The sequence below is a fragment of the Clarias gariepinus genome, chromosome 16, assembly GCF_024256425.1.
Source record: "Clarias gariepinus isolate MV-2021 ecotype Netherlands chromosome 16, CGAR_prim_01v2, whole genome shotgun sequence".
NCBI lineage: Eukaryota > Metazoa > Chordata > Actinopteri > Siluriformes > Clariidae > Clarias > Clarias gariepinus.
In genome coordinates this window covers 1,106,352-1,123,563 of record NC_071115.1, presented here as the reverse complement: position 1 = coordinate 1,123,563, position 17,212 = coordinate 1,106,352, and the positions used below count along the sequence as shown (strand labels likewise).

General features: G+C 38.3%; 2 protein-coding genes across 2 annotated transcripts; both read left to right on the top strand.

Annotated features, from left to right (window-relative positions):
* The first annotated feature begins 1,813 nt into the window (after positions 1 to 1,813).
* Positions 1,814 to 4,915, top strand: LOC128544480 (perforin-1-like). The gene is made up of 5 exons (XM_053514621.1): positions 1,814 to 1,945; positions 2,234 to 2,787; positions 2,876 to 3,014; positions 3,587 to 3,804; positions 3,969 to 4,915. The coding sequence occupies exons 2-5, from the start codon at positions 2,261 to 2,263 to the stop codon at positions 4,846 to 4,848; spliced, it is 1,764 nt and encodes a 587-aa protein (XP_053370596.1). The 5' UTR covers positions 1,814 to 1,945; positions 2,234 to 2,260; the 3' UTR covers positions 4,849 to 4,915.
* An 8,546-nt stretch (positions 4,916 to 13,461) lies between these two features.
* LOC128544481 (perforin-1-like) lies at positions 13,462 to 16,738 on the top strand. The gene is made up of 5 exons (XM_053514622.1): positions 13,462 to 13,466; positions 14,448 to 14,999; positions 15,089 to 15,227; positions 15,379 to 15,596; positions 15,747 to 16,738. The coding sequence occupies exons 2-5, from the start codon at positions 14,473 to 14,475 to the stop codon at positions 16,624 to 16,626; spliced, it is 1,764 nt and encodes a 587-aa protein (XP_053370597.1). The 5' UTR covers positions 13,462 to 13,466; positions 14,448 to 14,472; the 3' UTR covers positions 16,627 to 16,738.
* Positions 16,739 to 17,212: the final 474 nt, after the last annotated feature.

Here is a 17,212-nt window from a genome sequence, read left to right as displayed (position 1 = left end):
TTTTATGCCTGATATTTACAATTTTATTATTAAAAAAGTTCATGAAGTCCTCACTATTACACAATGTTGTTGAGGAGATTTATTTCTGGTTAATTTGGCTACAGTATTAAATAAAAATCTAGGATTATTTTTGTTATTTTCTATAAGAGTGGAGAGATACGTTGATCTAGCTACACCAGTGGTTCTCAAAGTGTGTGGCGCCCCACTAGTGGTGAATACAGATATGACAGGTGGGGCGCAATGAACATGAGGAAATTAGTGGAAAATAATAGGAAAGTACCTATTCTAATTCATGCTTTTCTTTATTGACAATAAACATCAGACACTCGAAACTAAACAATCACATGTAAAGAAATGGATCATTAATACAAGTAAATTAAAATAACATCAGAGAAAAAGTGGAACCATAGTGCAACAATAACGGTTTAACATCAGCATGTTAATTCCAAAGGAACAATATATAAGGAAACATTCAGTATTATATATGTCATTTCATTCATTCCAATGTGTATGCTGATGTTTCTGTATTTTTGTTAAACATTAATATTTTATCAGGCAGTACTAGTCTGGCATTTCTAGTTTCCAGTGCGGCAACAAAGTTGCTTTTTGATCCTTCAGGCGCTGAACAGAAGGGAAGATCAATATCGTTCTACGCTTTTTGTTGCTGTGCGGCATTTTGCGATGATCCCTAAATCATTCATTGCGCCGTAGAGAATAATGGTGTTTATGCTTTTAAACTTGTATAATTTAAGGCGGATGGAGCTTAAACACAATGTAGAGAGGAAATATATCTGGGTATCTTATTCGCGGGTTTATTTACGCAGCTGTTGAATTCGGAGATGCGAATATCAAACTAACTTTACTGCGGACACAAACAGGTGTTGTAACGCTCTCAGTTTGGGTATTTCACATGTCTTCATCTCTGACTGCTGCAGATATATTAGCGCTAACGACCCATGTTATATCTCATAGCAGCACTCCACATACAGTATCTGCATAAGCACCATGGTCTCGGAACATACCGTATGAGACAAACTGGTTATAAACCTCCCTCAGGAAAAATCTGATCTGTACATACATCTTAAAAGATTCAGTTTTTAAAAGTTATGTATTTGTTAAAACTTGTATTTAATTTATGGCGCAGAATTAACTTCGGGCAAATTTAAATGGACTGGCGAAGTTTCATTAAATTCTGTTGTGCCAGTTTTGTGTGATGCTGAGACAAAAAAAAAATCAGCTGGGATAGACATATAGGGACATGCAGACAGACATACAGATACATGGACAGGCATGTAGATATACAGACAAAAATGTTTGAGACCAGTTTTGGTTCCTTCAATGGATGAAACCTGAAGATATCATTGAAAAATCTAATTCTGACCAATATACAGGCAATACCTTTCTTTTATTTAAAGAAAGGTTTAAAGGTTTTCACACTTTAGGAACACCCACAAAGCCCACATCATTTACTGAAAATTACTGTACTGTGTGCGATATTTATTGTCACAGTTAGAGTGGAGGCGTGTCCGCATAAGCTGAACCAACTATAAAGAAAGTTAGTGGATTAACATTAATCATGTTTTTTTTTTTTCTTTACACACAAAACAGACTCTATCAGGTCGGTACATCTAAATTATTCTAATAACACTGACAAATAAATGATAAGCAAAATCTACAAAAATATAAGGTTCACTATCTAGATGATAATTAAAAATAACTTAACACATTTGTGAGTACACACCCATAATGTACTACACTTATTTTCACACCTCTTCCATTTTGTAGGCACATACTGTATATAGACTGATGAATGGTCCTGCCCCATGTTTTACATGTGTATAAATACAAGATGTAGAACTAAAAAAGAGCATTTAAAAGGTTGTGAAAGGTTCAGTAAGAAGACTCATGTAAAGAGCACAGGTTACATCTGCTCACACACATCACAGTAAGTAAAACCACCCGCCTTTTCTTATTTTAAGTATATAATGATTTTGTGTAAATATATTCCTAAAATGATCATCATAGTTCAGAAACTATTCAATCTAATGAAATTTTATTTGTATAGAGCTTTGTAATCAAGTTTTTAAAACTTGATTTTCAAATATTCGAGAGATATGCATTTTATTACAGATGCAAAACCCAATAAGAACTGGTGTAAGTACACTATGGCTATGCTGTAAAGTAATGTTTATTATTTAAAAAAATAATGACTTTAAATTCCTTTAACCCAGAGACAGGGCACACAGGACACAGTCTAGCCATGCTGCCGACATTTTTGATTTTGGTTGCCTTTGCCACATTCCCTCCTCCAACCAGTCAGCAATGTGTCAAGGCCAATGAGTCTCAGTGTGCCAGTGTGGAGTTCACTCCAGGATCTGACCTAGCAGGAGAAGGCTTTGACATCACCACCATGCAAAAGAAAGGAGCCTTCGTCATCGACATGAGCTCCTGGCTCCAGGCGGACAAGACCTGCACTCTGTGTAAAAACCCCTACATGGGAGGTCAAAAGCAGAAAATCCCAGTTTCTGTGGTGGACTGGAGACCGAGGCAGAAGTGCAACATGAAGTTGTCCAGCTCCGTCTACCAGTCCAGCGAGGCCCTGGTCAGCTCCAGCACCTCTTCTATCGAGAATAACTGGAAGTCAGACTTGCAAATAACAGCTCCAAAGGTGCAGGGATCAGTAATGATGGCAGGCAGTACCTCCAAGTTGGCTGATTATTCAATGCAGAGAAGCAAAAAAGACAAGTTCAGCTTCACCAGTCATGCTGTCTCCTGTGGATACTACAGGTAGGTCATGCTGTTTCATGTGGACTTAAATTTAAATACATCATTATTTATCATTGGTTTGAGTTCTACTTTATGGCCTGTCTTCCAGATACAGGGTTAAGAGCAGTCCACCCCTGCACCCAGAGCTACTTACGGAATTCAGAAGTCTCCCTGAAAGCTATGAAAAGAATACAAAGCAAAAATATTTTGAGTTGATTGACAAGTTTGGTACTCATTATATCACACAGGTGAATGTTATGATAGATTTCCTCCGAAGCAGTCTCTTCCATCTCACATTTAAAGCTTACCAGTTTCTATTCCTGAACAATAGAATTTGCAATACTATTTTTACGCATTGCAATTTAATCTGAATGAAAAAAAAATACTTACAGCATTTATAATGCTTGGAATTTTTAGCAGTGAAGCATTTAAAAATTCCATGCAAAAATATTGACCTTAATTCAGTAAATTGCTGTTCAAAAATATTTTCAAGAGTTAGAAATACTATCTTGATCATTTTTTACCTTCCAAATTCAGGCTGCCAAAATTCTGGTAATAAAATTCAGATCATGTAAATACTTAACCTACATTTTCATTTAAAATATACAACCGCAATAAATTGCAGTGCCAAAAAAATGTCAAGCATTAAAAATGCTGTGGGATGCAGAAAAAAAAAATTCTTCGGTTCATATACTTTAACATGATGCTTTACTTTAAGGGATTTTGGCACTGTTATACATCCATATGAATGATTAATAAACCTTTACAGAATGAACATGAGTGTCCTTTGGTTCACTGGACATGTTGTGACTGTGTGCAGGTGACTCTGGGTGGAGAGGTTCGCTCTATAACCAGCATCAAGGAGTGCCAGGCGTCCCTTCAGGGTCTGAGCGTGGATGAGGTGAAGATGTGTCTGGACATGGAGACGACTGCCCGTAAGGGTCCTGCTGCAGACATACAGAACGAGGCGCATCGTTGCACGCAGGCCAAGGACAAAAATCTGAACAAAAAGAGCTTTTCTAGCAGCTTCAGTGACAGGTTTGTACTGCTCTCTCTCTCTCTCTCTCTCTCTCTCTCTCTCTCACACACACACACAGATATATATATATATATGAACACTTAGTTCAGCTTGTTGAATATTTGCAAACATATATTAAATATCATTTTATTCCAAAAACATTTCTTTTTATTTTCTCGAAAAGGGAAAGCACTGTGATTGGTGGCCACACAGAGAATGTCGACCTGCTCTTCTCCTCCAACACTGACCCAAATGCCTACAAGCAGTGGATCTCATCTCTGCCTGCTCACCCTGATGTGATCTCCTACTCGCTCGAGCCTCTTCATAAGTTACTGCCAGAGAAAAAAACAGTCAAAGAGAATCTGCGTAATGCCATCAAGGACTACATCCTACAGAGGGCTCTGGTGAAAGACTGCTCAAGCCCATGCAAGACCGGTGTGAAGACCAACTCTAAGGAACCGTGCAGCTGCAGCTGCCACAACAACCCGGGTGTGGCCCTCAACTGCTGCCCCACTCAGAAAGGATATGCTAAGGTTACCATAACTGTGATCAAAGCCACTGGTTTACATGGTGATTACTGGGGTGAGACCGATGGATATGTCAAGATTCTCCACCATGGAAAGACCTCATCTGTAAAGACCCCTGTGATCATGAACCAAAACTCTCCAACATGGAACTATGAATTAAATTTTGACAATGAGGACGTGACTCAGTTTAGAAGTGTGACGTTGGAGGTGTGGGATGAAGATAGCGGCTGGGATGACGACCTTCTCGGATCATGCACTGTTCCACTGAAATCTGGAGTGAATAAAAATACCTGCTCCCTCAATCATGGAATCCTGTATTATAAAGTGCAGGTGAAATGCCTCCCTGCTTTGACTGGTTCAATGTGTACAGAGTACATGCCATCCCCAATGGATGCACAGCTGGAGAACGAGTATGTCTCCCGAAATGCTCGCCCCATTCCCAGAAACATGCTCCTGGAGATGGGAGTGCTCCTCGATGAACGCATTCCCCGCTTCAACCAGAGCAGCAAACGTAAAGCTTCAGGTTTTAAATTGTAGATCATTTTGTGATCCTATCCTGTATTTTTGCCAGCTATCATAATGTTTAAAGTGGAACAAAAATTATTGTGTGTTATTAATAAACCTTTTCCACTCATTTGCAATGCTTTTTATCCTTTGAAATCTTAATAAAAGTCATATGAAGCAAAAAAAAAATATATATATACTGTATATAGCTAGATGTTGAGTTGAGATTGCAATTAAATAATAGTGTACAATTATAATTTATGGCTACACTTTAGGAATGCCCATAAAGCCCACACCACTTTGACAAATTTACAGTAGTTGTGTGCGGTATTTATTTTCACAGCTGGAATAAAGACGTGTCCATTAGAACAGAACATCACACTGACTATAGAGAAAGCTGTTGGATTATCATAAATCTTTTTTTTCTCTCCACACACAGAATGGAACAGAGCTCTGTACATCTAAACTAACCTCATAAAAATGACAAATAAATTATAAGCAAATTCTTCTGAAACATAAGGTTTAACATCTAGGTTTAACAGCACTGCAGTGTAATAATAAATTATAACAATCCAACAGACTCATGCACACACCTATAATGTACCACATGTTTCTTACAGCCTTCCATTTTGTAGAACCATATGATAGCAACCAATAGATTTTATTTGTAGGCATCTTTCATGACACTCAAGGACACCTTACACACCATAAAAATAATAATAATAATAATAATAATAATAATAATAATGATAATGATAAAAATAATAATAATAATAATAATAATAGTAAATAAATAAATAAAAATAAATAATAATAATAATAAAAAATAAACAAAAATTATAATAATAAAGGACAATTTACATACAAAGCAGTGTTAAAAGTATGTCTGCCAGAAAAGATGTGTTTTTAAACGGGATTTGAAAACAGAAATAGAGTTACTATTACGGATGTCAAGAGGTAGAAGATTCCACAGATAAGGGGCAATGTAGCTAAACGTAGCCATGCCAAACGCATATAAGGAAGATCTATTAAATATGACGGAGCCAGGTTATGTAATGCCTTATAAACAAAAAACTGAATTTTATAATGTAAAATGTTGGACAGGAAGCCAGTGTAACTGTTGAAGAATAGGAGTTATGTGGTCCATCGTAGGAGTTCTAGTCAGTATTCTAGCGGCTGAGTTCTGTACTAACTGTAACTTATGTAGGAGTTTGAGGGGAAGACCAAAAAAAAGAGCATTGCAATAGTCTATGCGTGTGGTGACGAGAGCGTGTACCAAAATAGCAGCACTCCTCATTGAGAGGGCCGGACGGAGACGGTTAATGTTTCGGATGTGGTAGTACGCTGTCCTAGTGATTTTATTCATGTATTCTTCAAAGGATAGGGTGCTATCAAGAATAACACCCAAGCTTTTAACTTGTGTTGAGGGAGAGATTGTAGAGCCATCAATAAATAACGGAAAAATCTTTGATAGAGTATTTTTAGTGCCCACAAGGAGTATTTTAGTTTTACTACTGTTGAGTTTAAGAAGATTATTTGAGAATCAGGATTTAATTTCAGCTAAACATTTTGAAAGAGAAGATGGAGAAAGGTCAGAAGTAGGTTTGGAGGAAACGTAGAGCTGGGTGTCATCAGCATAGCAATGAAATTGGACACCGTATTTCCAGAAAATGTTCCCCAAGGGCAATAAGTAGATGATAAAGAGTAAGGGCCCCAAGACTGACCCCTGAGGCACTCCTGCAGTGATGGGTAGAGATATAAATTTAATCTGGCCTAGCTGAACAAATTGAGTGCGGTGAGAGAGATATGAAGAAACCAAGCCAAGGAAGTATCTACAATTCCAATGGACTTCAGCCTTTCTAATAAAATATTATGGGAGATGCTGTCAAATGCTGAGGTTAAATCAAGTTGTATTAAAATAGACAAAAGTCCTGAATCAGCTGCTACCAGAAGATCACTGGATATTTTGACAAGAGCAGTCTCTGTACTATGCTGAGGACGGAAACCTGATTGAATATGTTCATATAAGTTATTAATTGACAGGTGATTATGTACCTGTGCTGAAACAACCTTTTCTAGGATTTTTGATAGGAAAGGCAGATTTGAAATTGGACGAAAATTATCAAAGTTGTTTGGGTCAGCACCTGGTTTCTTGAGTATGGGAGTTATTAATGCAGTTTTAAAGAAATCGGGGACGATGCCAGAAGTCAGAGAAGATTGGATGATCTCAGTGATGAATGGTAAGAGAAGGGGAAGACAAACTTTGACTAATTGAGTTAGAAGAGGGTCTAATTGACAGGTAGTTGGTTTCGATTTCCGAATAACAGAAGCAATCTCATCAGATGTAGGTAGTTAAGTAGAGAGAGGAGAGTTGAATACATGTGAGAGAGTGGAGGAAAAGGAACTTGAAGAGAACCAGAAACAAACAGAGATTTATGTATGTTCTCTGTTTTTTCAGAAAAATAATGAGAAGAGTGTTACATAATTCAGCTGTATGTAACTGTACAGGTAGAGAATCTGGAGGCTTTGAAATGTTTTTAACAACAGTAAAGAGAGTTCTTGTGTTACCTTCATTAAATGTGATCAGATTTGAATAGTACTCGGATTTGGCTAAATTAATAGCAGTTTTGTATTGTTTCATGTAATCAGAATACATTTCTTTGTGAACGACAAGTCCGGTTTTAATACACAGACGTTCTAGACAGCGACCTTGAGCTTTTAGCCTACACAGATCAGATGTAAACCAGAGAGCAGAATTAACAAATGAAACAGATCTGGATTTTATAGGTGCATGCAAATCAAATGATGACTGCAGCGCTTCGTTGTAATGAGAAACCAAACCATCCGGAGTTGCTAAATAGTCTTTCATAAGAAGAGTAGTAAGGTCAGATGTAAATGCCATTTTGTCAATGTTCTAAGTATTCCGAAATTTGATGGTACGTAGGTTGTTGGGCTTTGCTAGAATTAAGCGAGCTTTAAAGAAAACTAGAGAATGGTCGAAAAGTGTTAGGTCAGACGTGGTGAGACCAACAGGTGTAATACCAGAACAACAAACAAGGTCCAATGAGTGGCCTTTCAGATGAGTTGGAAAATCTGTATATTGCTGTATGCCAAAACTGTCAAGACAAGACAAAAAATCCTTAGTGCATGCACTAGATTCATTGTCAAAATGTATGTTAAAATCGCCAACCAGAATCACATTAGGAGACAGAGAACTAATATAGGTTAAAAACCTTAAAAAAACATTTAAAAAGTTACTATTAACCTTAGGAGGACGATATACATTAACAAGAATGGTCGGAAATGGACCATTAATTTGTATAACCATGGACTCTAAAGAAGTAAACTCAGGTGCAGAAACATGTGACACTTTCCATTTCTCACGATATATCACTGCTAGACCTCCACCGTGACCAGTTGTGCGATGTTTGCATACATAAGTATATCCTGTTGGGGTAGACTGATAAAGCTGTGTAAAGTCATCCTTATGCTGCCAAGTCTCAGTTAAACACAGGAAATCAAACTTATGTTCACATAGTAAATCATGAAACACAGGAGCTTTAGTTGTGAGTGATTGCGTGTTCCATAGGCCAAAAAAAAAAATAGCACTAGAGACAGTACCTGTATCAGCAGACCTGATGGGGTGCGCCAACAAGTTGTGGTCAACAGTTTGTATAGTTTTTCTTAGTGGACGAAGTCCAGAATGAGCGTATTGCCCTCGTATTGTCGAAGTTGTAATTCCGACGAGAGCCCCGGTGGACATATTTACGGCGAGGTATGTAAATGATATCGTTATATGAGAGCAGTGCTGATGGTGGCTGAGTATGACAGGCCAGAAGTTGAAGGAGTTCCGATGCCGTATATCGTAGTATTAGAGCTACTGGATTACAAATGTGCGAGAGGATGATCCAAGCAGATATAGCCAGGACCTGTAAGTCAAGAAACCTCATATTTTCCACTGGTTAGAGGCCCAGGGCTGTAGGTCACAGAAAGATGGCATGGCACTCAGCTCAAAGAGCAACTAATAAATGAGGTCAAATGCTAGTCCGCACCAGGTAGCCACTGATAGCGCGAACAGCCGACAGGTAGACAAGAACACAAACCGGTGGTCGTCGGAGCAGCCGCCGGTAATCGCCAGTAGTCGTTGATAGTTAAAGCAGCCGCCAGTGGTCGTCGGTAGCCACAATACCGCCAGTGTCCACGACCGGAGATCACCAGTAAGTCAGAACAGCCGGGAAAAGCTGTGATAGCCTGAGATGTCCGCTGTAACGGCCACCAAGCCGCCAAAGCTGCTAACAGCTGAAACTAGCCGCTTGGAGCCAGGGGCAGGTATAAAACACAATACTGTAGCCGACTGTAACCCTGGTTAGCAGACAGGTCAGGTTAAAACACTGCTGTAGTTAGACTTCTACATAGGTGCAGCAACACACGGTAGAATTACGGAAACGCATCAAAAATACAAGAGAAATAAACAAACAAATCGCTCCCGAGAGTAGCGGCAGCTAACAGTGCCAGCGTTCACCCCCGGATTCACCAGAATAACCTTATAGCCTTGGTGTCATTATACCTGAATCCACCAGAAGATCAATGATGGATGTATTTCTACCTTAAGCAACAGATGATTAAGATTTTGTAAAGCTGCATTGCGACAATAACAGTTTTTAAGAGCGCTATACAAATATACCAGAATTTAATTGAATGTCCTGATGGAGGTATAGACAAGGCGATGGTACAGTGGAGTAGAGCTGCAGCCTGGAGAAGCTCAGTTGCTGTGTGCTAAAACAGCGAACTTGCTATGTGTAGAAATAGAGCCAGAGCAATCCAGACGATTATGGCATAGGGCATGAACCTTCACTCATGGTCCTGTCAGAGTCCTGTCACAGAGACTGAGGGATTGAGAAGGAGCTTCTTTCGCAGTTCATTTGGGCACTCAATCAGAGCACCACATACTGTAGGAGTTAACCGATTGGACTTGACTTTGTCTCATTCACACCTTTGTTGAAGCACACTACATTAATCACCACATTTACATCTTTAGGGTCAAATTCAAGAGGACTTGGACAGAACATGGACAATACCACTGCTGCTGACACACACATCACTTCATTCACTTCACTTGTACTATCATACCTGCATGACATATTTTACTATATTGCACATTCTGCATATCTGATTCAACTTATATGTTTAATTTTTACATTTTATATTTTTCTATTTCAATTCAATTCAATTTTATTTGTATAGCGCTTTTAACGATTTACATCATCACAAAGCAGCTTTACACAATCAAAAGAATTAAGTTTGTATGAAATGTGAATGTGTATGAATCAAAATTATATGATTGATATGATATATTTAATTATTTTTCTGTTGCAACTTTTGTAAATTGTAAATTTGAACACTTTAATTTTGTACACTTACTGTACACCCACTATACACACACTGTATATTTTTTATTTTTAAATTTACATTTCACTCAGTACAATTTTTTCCTTCTATCTTTCTGGGGGTTTTTTTCACTCTACCCTACCTTTATTTAGGTCATTAACAGATGGGATTTCCCTAAACATCACACTATGTATGGTTGTGTATGTGACAGATCTTCTTTGTCTTGCGGCTGTTCCCTTTCAGGGGTCGCCACAGCGAATCATCTGCCTCCATCTAACCCTATCCTCTGCATCCTCTTCTCTCACACCAACTAACTTCATGTCCTCTCTCACTGCATCCATAAATCTCCTCTTTGGTCTTCCTCTAGACCTCCTGCCTGGCAGTTCCAACCTCAGCATCCTTCTACCGATATATTCACAATCTCTCCTCTGAACATGTCCAAACCACCTCAATCTGGCCTCTCTGACTTTATCTCCAAAACATCTAACATGGGTTATCCCTCTGATAAACTCATTCTTAATCCTATCCATCCTTGTCACTCCCAAAGAGAACCTCAACATCTTTAGCTCTGTGTATGTGACAGATAAACATTTTAATTTAAGCTTTAGTGACAAGTTATATACTGTAGCTATATAGTTAGCTATGTAGCTTAATAAGGCACCCAAATGACAATTGGTTCAGCTGGTTAAATTGTTGCAAACATGTATATAGTACATTATCCTAGCATGTGTTCACATGTCCTAAAGGCAAAGCAATTTGATTGGTGTCCACACTAAGAATGTTGACCTGCTCCTTACGTCAAGTACTGACCCAAATGTCTACAAGAAGTGGGTCCCGTCTCTGTCTGCTCACCCTGATGTGTTCTCCTACTCGCTCAAGCCTCGTGACAAGTTGCTGCAGGAGAAGAAATCAGTCAGAGAAAATCTGCACAACGCAATCAAGTACTACATTCTACAGAGATCTCTACTGAAAAACTGCACAAGCCCACATAAGACATTGAAAGCTTGAAGGAAGATGTGTCCACCATGACAGAACAACATACTGTTCTCTTTGGGTCTGAAGAATTCTTAAAGAAACATTATTGTACACACACACACATACAAAGGAAAATGATTTTGCATTAAATTTCCAGGAAATAATATGAACATGCTGATGAATATTGGGCAAATCATATTGATATGTAAACTGAAAACAATCTGGACTCATTAGGCCACGTGACTTTTCTCTATTCTGTTCCAAAGACCCTTTTTTAATGCTTGAAAAACTTTTTTCTAATGAGCTTCACTAACAAATAATTTTCTTATGGACACACATCACATTGTGTGTGAATACACTTATTTTCATTAATAAACAGAGCTGTGTTCCATGAAGTTGAGGGTTCAGCACTATTCTTCCCAGTGGTGTCAAAAGTATTCACATTCATTACTTGAGTAGAAGTATAGATACTAGGGTTTAAAAAGACTTCTTTAGGAGTTGAAGTATCAACTCAAGCTTTTTACTCAAGTAAAAGTGTAAAAGTACTGGTTTCAAAACTACTTAAAGTATAAAAGTAAAAGTAACGTGAGGGGGCAAAAAGCATTAAGGATAAAAGCTTAGGCTGTGCCGCGGGCCTGTATACTGCACTAACACCTCATAAACAAAAAGAAAAACGTGTTGTGTTTTTGTTGTATTTTTTAAAGGCCATAGTGATTTGGGATTCTGTATACGGCAATTGAAAAAGAATGCATTTTAGTACAACACAAATACATTAAAGAACCATATATGTGTACTACTGAGCATTAACATGTTTCATGGAGAAGAAGATATGATAACTAGTTGCCTATAAGTATTTTAATGGTGCAAAAAGTCAAACTTCAGAGGCGTGTCATCGGTAACCTTTATTGGAAAGTAAATGTACATCCAAGCTTAGCTGCAGGAATCTGTGAGGGAACATACAGGTAAATTAGTGCACCCAGGGCAGGCTTAGTAACAATTACCCCTGTATGGTTGTCTACAATAAACTTTAGTGCTGTCAGAATGAAGGATTAATCCAAGTGATTAATCCAAAAAATAAATTTAATAAAATAGGAGTAACAAGGTTATTTTTAAAATGTAAGGAGTAGAAAGTACAGATAATTGCGTGAAAATGTAAGGAGTAGAAGTAAAAAGTCGGCTGAAAAATAATTACTCCAGTAAAGTATAGATACCCAAAATTTCTACTTAAGTAAAGTAACGAATTATTTGTATTTTGTTACTTGACACCTCTGATTCTTCCAGGGTTTAATAATGTGTTGGACAGTTCCTAACACAATTTTAGTCATTTTAGTTTCTTCCTAGTTGATGTCTTTGCTTTGTGCAGGATAATAAGTTTATCCTTCTAAATTAAGGTCTTGCTTTCTGTCATGAAGGAGAACATTTGGAAAACTTTGACTATGGCTAAATGGTGGTTAATGTTATTACTAACCATCAAACTAACAAGACTAAAAAGCCAAACGCATCTGGAATCAATAAAATCTAAACATCAGGATAAAACCACTGGAGACAACAGCGATGAGAACAACAGTAATCTAAACAGACACAAGGTAAAGACCAAATTTAAACACAGGCTACAAACAGGCAAACTGATCAAGCTGAACGAGGTGCAGATGATTACTAACAGCAAGGCACGAGAAGTACTTCTGTTAGCTGATTGCTGTGTATACTCACATCACAAAGATGAAATGATAGCTTTTTTACATATTTGGAAGCAGGATCATCTATCTCAGTTTTTACACTTCACACAGTTTTTAAATCTTTGTCACACTTCAGAAACACCCACAAAGCCTACATGACTTACAGAAAATTACTTTAGCCATGTGTGATTTTTATTCTCACAGCTTGATTGAAGATTTGTTCACTACAGCAGAACATCACACTGACTACTGACTTTAAAATCTCCTTTTGGAAGAAATTGTTTAACTAAAACCACAGACGTACACGCAGCTCGGCACTGTTCTGTACGTCTACGGTAGTTTGATAGCACTGAAGAATAAAAAAATTAGAAAAATGGTACAAAATGTTTTAATAGTTGTGAGTTTAACAGCACTGCAGGATTCAAAATAAATAACAACGGCTTAACACACACCACACACACTCACACACACATTAATTCACAGTTTTTTTTAAAGGCCTCCTAATCTATAGACCCATATATAGACTGATAAATGGTCCTGCCCCATGGTTTGCTCATGTATAAATACCTGATGCACAGCGCATAGGATTTACCCACTCATACTCTCGTCAAGGTAAGTGAAACCACCGCTACATTTCAATTCTGTCCACTTTTAATAAACATTTTAACACTTTTTTTTTCAATAATGTATATATCGACAACTTTATTGGAGGAAATCTATTTAATGTTTAATATGTTATATTATAATATTATATATATATATATATTACAATATAATATTGTTGTCACAGTTTAGAAACCAGACTTAACATTCCCCACAAATTAATTAGCTAAAAACATAAGAGAAATACAGAAACACTGTTAAAATAAATCATTGTGCTCTAGCATTTATAGTATGTACCTTTCACAAGACTTATTTTTGTACTATAGATATTGTATACAGTACTGTATAAAAAGTTTTTATTTATTCTTTTTGTAATATACTATCCCATAAACAAATCAGTCATAACATTAAAAATAACCACATTTAAATCACCAGGGTAGCTCCGGCTCCTCGGGGTGTGGCTCTGCATTCCATGGGTGCTCAATAAGAATGGAATCTTGGTAGCTTTGTCGCAATGAGCTCTTTGCTTGCTGGCCATTTTGGTGCCTTTCTATTGTGGCCATTGACTGTTTTCAGAGTTTTGTGTTGCATTGGCTTTACTGTGAGATGGTCTCCTTTTGGTTCCCGTGGGCATGGTCAAGCCTTGGGTGCCCATGATCCTGTCATCAGTGTTAATGTTATGGCTAATTGTTGTATATTATACAATATTATGTTTAATATGTATTCTTCATTCTAGAACTTTTTAGGTTTTTGAAGGTGTAGAGTTTTTTTTTTTTGATAACATTGGAGATTCTGAAAAAGCCACAATTGCATGATCAGTAATAGCAAGTGTGATTCAAACATACAGACCTGATATTAGGTTTGCCTGTGCTGTATTAAACATACAGGAAGACAAGTTTATTTCACTACAGTTGCAAAATGAGAAAATATTATGCAGTGAAGTAACATTAATTGTTTTTATACTGACAAATCTCCATTCTGTTATTCCAGAAAAAGACATACTTTGAATCCAACCATGCTGCAGACACTTCTGATTTTGGTCGTCTTTGCCATGTTTTTCCCTCCAACCAGCCAGCAATGCGTCAAGGTCAATGTGTCTCGATGTGCCAATGTGGACTTCATTCCAGGATCTGACTTAGCAGGAGAAGGCTTTGACATCACGAAGATGGAGCACAAAGGAACTTTCGTCATCGACATGAGCACCTGGATCAAGAGGGACAGGTCCTGCACTTTGTGTAGAAACCCCTACATGAGAGGGAAAAGGCAGAAGCTCCCGGTTGCTGTGGTGAACTGGAGATCAAGGCAGAAGTGCAGGATGAAGTTGTCCAGCTACTCCTATCAGTCCAGTGAGGCTCTTGTCAGTGCCAGCACCTCCTCTATCGAGAATGACTGGAAGGTGGGCTTGGACATATTGATTCCAAAGATCCAGGGATCAGTCATGATGGCGGGCACTGAATCCAAACTGGCTAAATATTCAATGCAGAAAACCAAAAAAGACAAGTACAGTTTCACTAGTCATTCTGTCTCCTGTGGATACTACAGGTAGGTCATGCTGGTTCATGTCAACTTAAATTAAATTTTACAACATAACTCATTATTGGTTTGATTTCTATTTTATGGTCTGCTCCTAGGTACGGGGTTAAGAAAAATCCACCCCTGCACCCAGAGCTACGTAAGGAATTCAGAAAACTTCCTAACAGCTATAATAGGAAAACAAAGCACATCTATTTTAACCTGATTCGAAAATTTGGCACTCATTATATCAGACAGGTGAATGTTATCCTAGATTTCCACAGATCCATCCTTTTGTTTATCAATTGTAATTTAATCAGTTTTTATTAATTTACAATTGATAAACGTTTACAATTCTAGAATAAATTAGTGTGCTTTTGTTCACTGGACATGCTGTGGTTGTGTGCAGGTGACTCTGGGTGGAGAGGTTCGCTCTGTGACCAGCATCAAGGAGTGCCAGGCGTCCCTTCAGGGTCTGAGTGTGGATGAGGTGAAGATGTGTCTGGACATGGAGACGACTGCCAGTAAGGGTCCTGCTGCAAACATACAGAACAAGTCTTATCACTGCAGGCAGGCCAGGCAAAGGAGACTGAACAGAAGGAGCTTTGCTAGCAGCTTTAGGGACAGGTTTGTAAAGCTCATCTCTCTTTCTCTCTCTTTCTCTCGCTCTCTGTGTGTGTCATGCTCTGTGGTGGACAAATAAACTCCTAGTTTAGCTGGTTAAATAATTTCAAATATATAAAATATTATTCTAAAAAAAGTTTTCATTTCCAAAAGGGAAAGCACTGTGATTGGTGGCCGCACAGAGAATGTCGACCTGCTCTTCTCATCAAAAACTGACCCAAATGCCTACAAGTGGTGGATCTCATCTCTTCCTGCTCAGCCTGATGTGATCTCCTACAAGCTCGAGCCTCTTCACAAGTTGCAGAGGAAGAAAAAGACAATCAGAGAGAATTTGCGCAAAGCCATCAAGGACTACATCCTACAGAGGGCTCTGATGAAATATTGCTCAAGCCCATGTAAGATCGGTGTGAAGACCAACTCTAAAGAACCATGCAGCTGCAGCTGCCACAACAATCCGGGCGTGGCCCTCAACTGCTGCCCCACTCGAAGGGGATATGCTCAGATCACCGTAACTGTGATCAGAGCCACTGGTTTGTATGGAGATTACTGGACTCAGACCGATGGATATGTCAAGCTTTTCCGCAATGGAAACGCTTTCTTTGGAAAGACCCCTGTGATCATGAACCGAAACTCTCCAACATGGAACTGGTATTTCAGTTTTGAAAATCAGAATCTGAATCAGTTTAAAAGTGTGAAGTTGGAGGTGTGGGATCAAGACAGTGGCTGGGATGATGACCTTCTCGGATCATGCACTGTTGGACTGAGATCTGGAGTGATTCGAAATGCCTGCGCCCTCAATCACGGTGTCCTGTATTATAAAGTACAGGTGAAGTGTCTCCCTGCTTTGTCTGGTTCAATGTGTAGAGAGTACATGCCATCTCCAATGGATGCACAGCTGGAGAACGAGTATGTCTCCCGAAATGCTCGTCCGATCCCCAGAAGCATGCTCCTGGAGATGGGAGTGCTCCTCGATGAACGCATTCCCCGCTTCAACCAGAGCAACATCCATAAGGCTGTGGGTTTTGAATTGTAGACCAACTACGTAGCTTGTGACTCTATCGCATATTTCTGCCAGCTATCGTAATGTTTAAAGTAGGACAGGTGCCCATAATTTTGGCACATTATTAGTATACAGTTCTTGCTAATTTCTGATGCTTTTTGAAAGCTTAATAAAAGTCACATGAAGCAAAATATTGTTGAAATATTACAAGCTCGATGTTGAGTCTAATAAAATAATGGTTTACATTCATGAATTATTTTCACATGCACAAACATGCACAAAGCCCACACCATTTACACACATTTATTGTAGTTGTGTGTGGCATTTATTGTCAGCTGGAGTGAAGGCATGTCCACTAAAGAAGATCACTCTGATTATAGAAAAAGCTGTAGTACTAGAACTGATAAATACATCATACACAAAGCTACCAAAGCGTAAGGTGTAACATCTAGAATTTATCAGTACTGTAGTGTAATAATTTATAATAACAGGCTAACACACTCATGCACACACATACTATACATTATTACACTAATGTTCACACCCCTGCAACCTTATAGACCTACTGTATATATAGACTGATAGACTGATAAACTGTCCTGCCCTATGTCGTCAGGGT

Excerpts from the sequence above, each read along its gene's own strand:
- LOC128544480 (XM_053514621.1), top strand. The coding sequence starts at position 2,261 with ATGCTGCCGACATTTTTGATTTTGGTTGCCTTTGCCACATTCCCTCCT. Across the intron at positions 3,015-3,586 it reads GTACTCATTATATCACACAG|GTGACTCTGGGTGGAGAGGT; the intron begins GTGAATGTTATG and ends GACTGTGTGCAG. Across the intron at positions 3,805-3,968 it reads TCTAGCAGCTTCAGTGACAG|GGAAAGCACTGTGATTGGTG; the intron begins GTTTGTACTGCT and ends TTTCTCGAAAAG.
- LOC128544481 (XM_053514622.1), top strand. The coding sequence starts at position 14,473 with ATGCTGCAGACACTTCTGATTTTGGTCGTCTTTGCCATGTTTTTCCCT. Across the intron at positions 15,000-15,088 it reads GTCTCCTGTGGATACTACAG|GTACGGGGTTAAGAAAAATC; the intron begins GTAGGTCATGCT and ends GTCTGCTCCTAG. Across the intron at positions 15,597-15,746 it reads GCTAGCAGCTTTAGGGACAG|GGAAAGCACTGTGATTGGTG; the intron begins GTTTGTAAAGCT and ends CATTTCCAAAAG.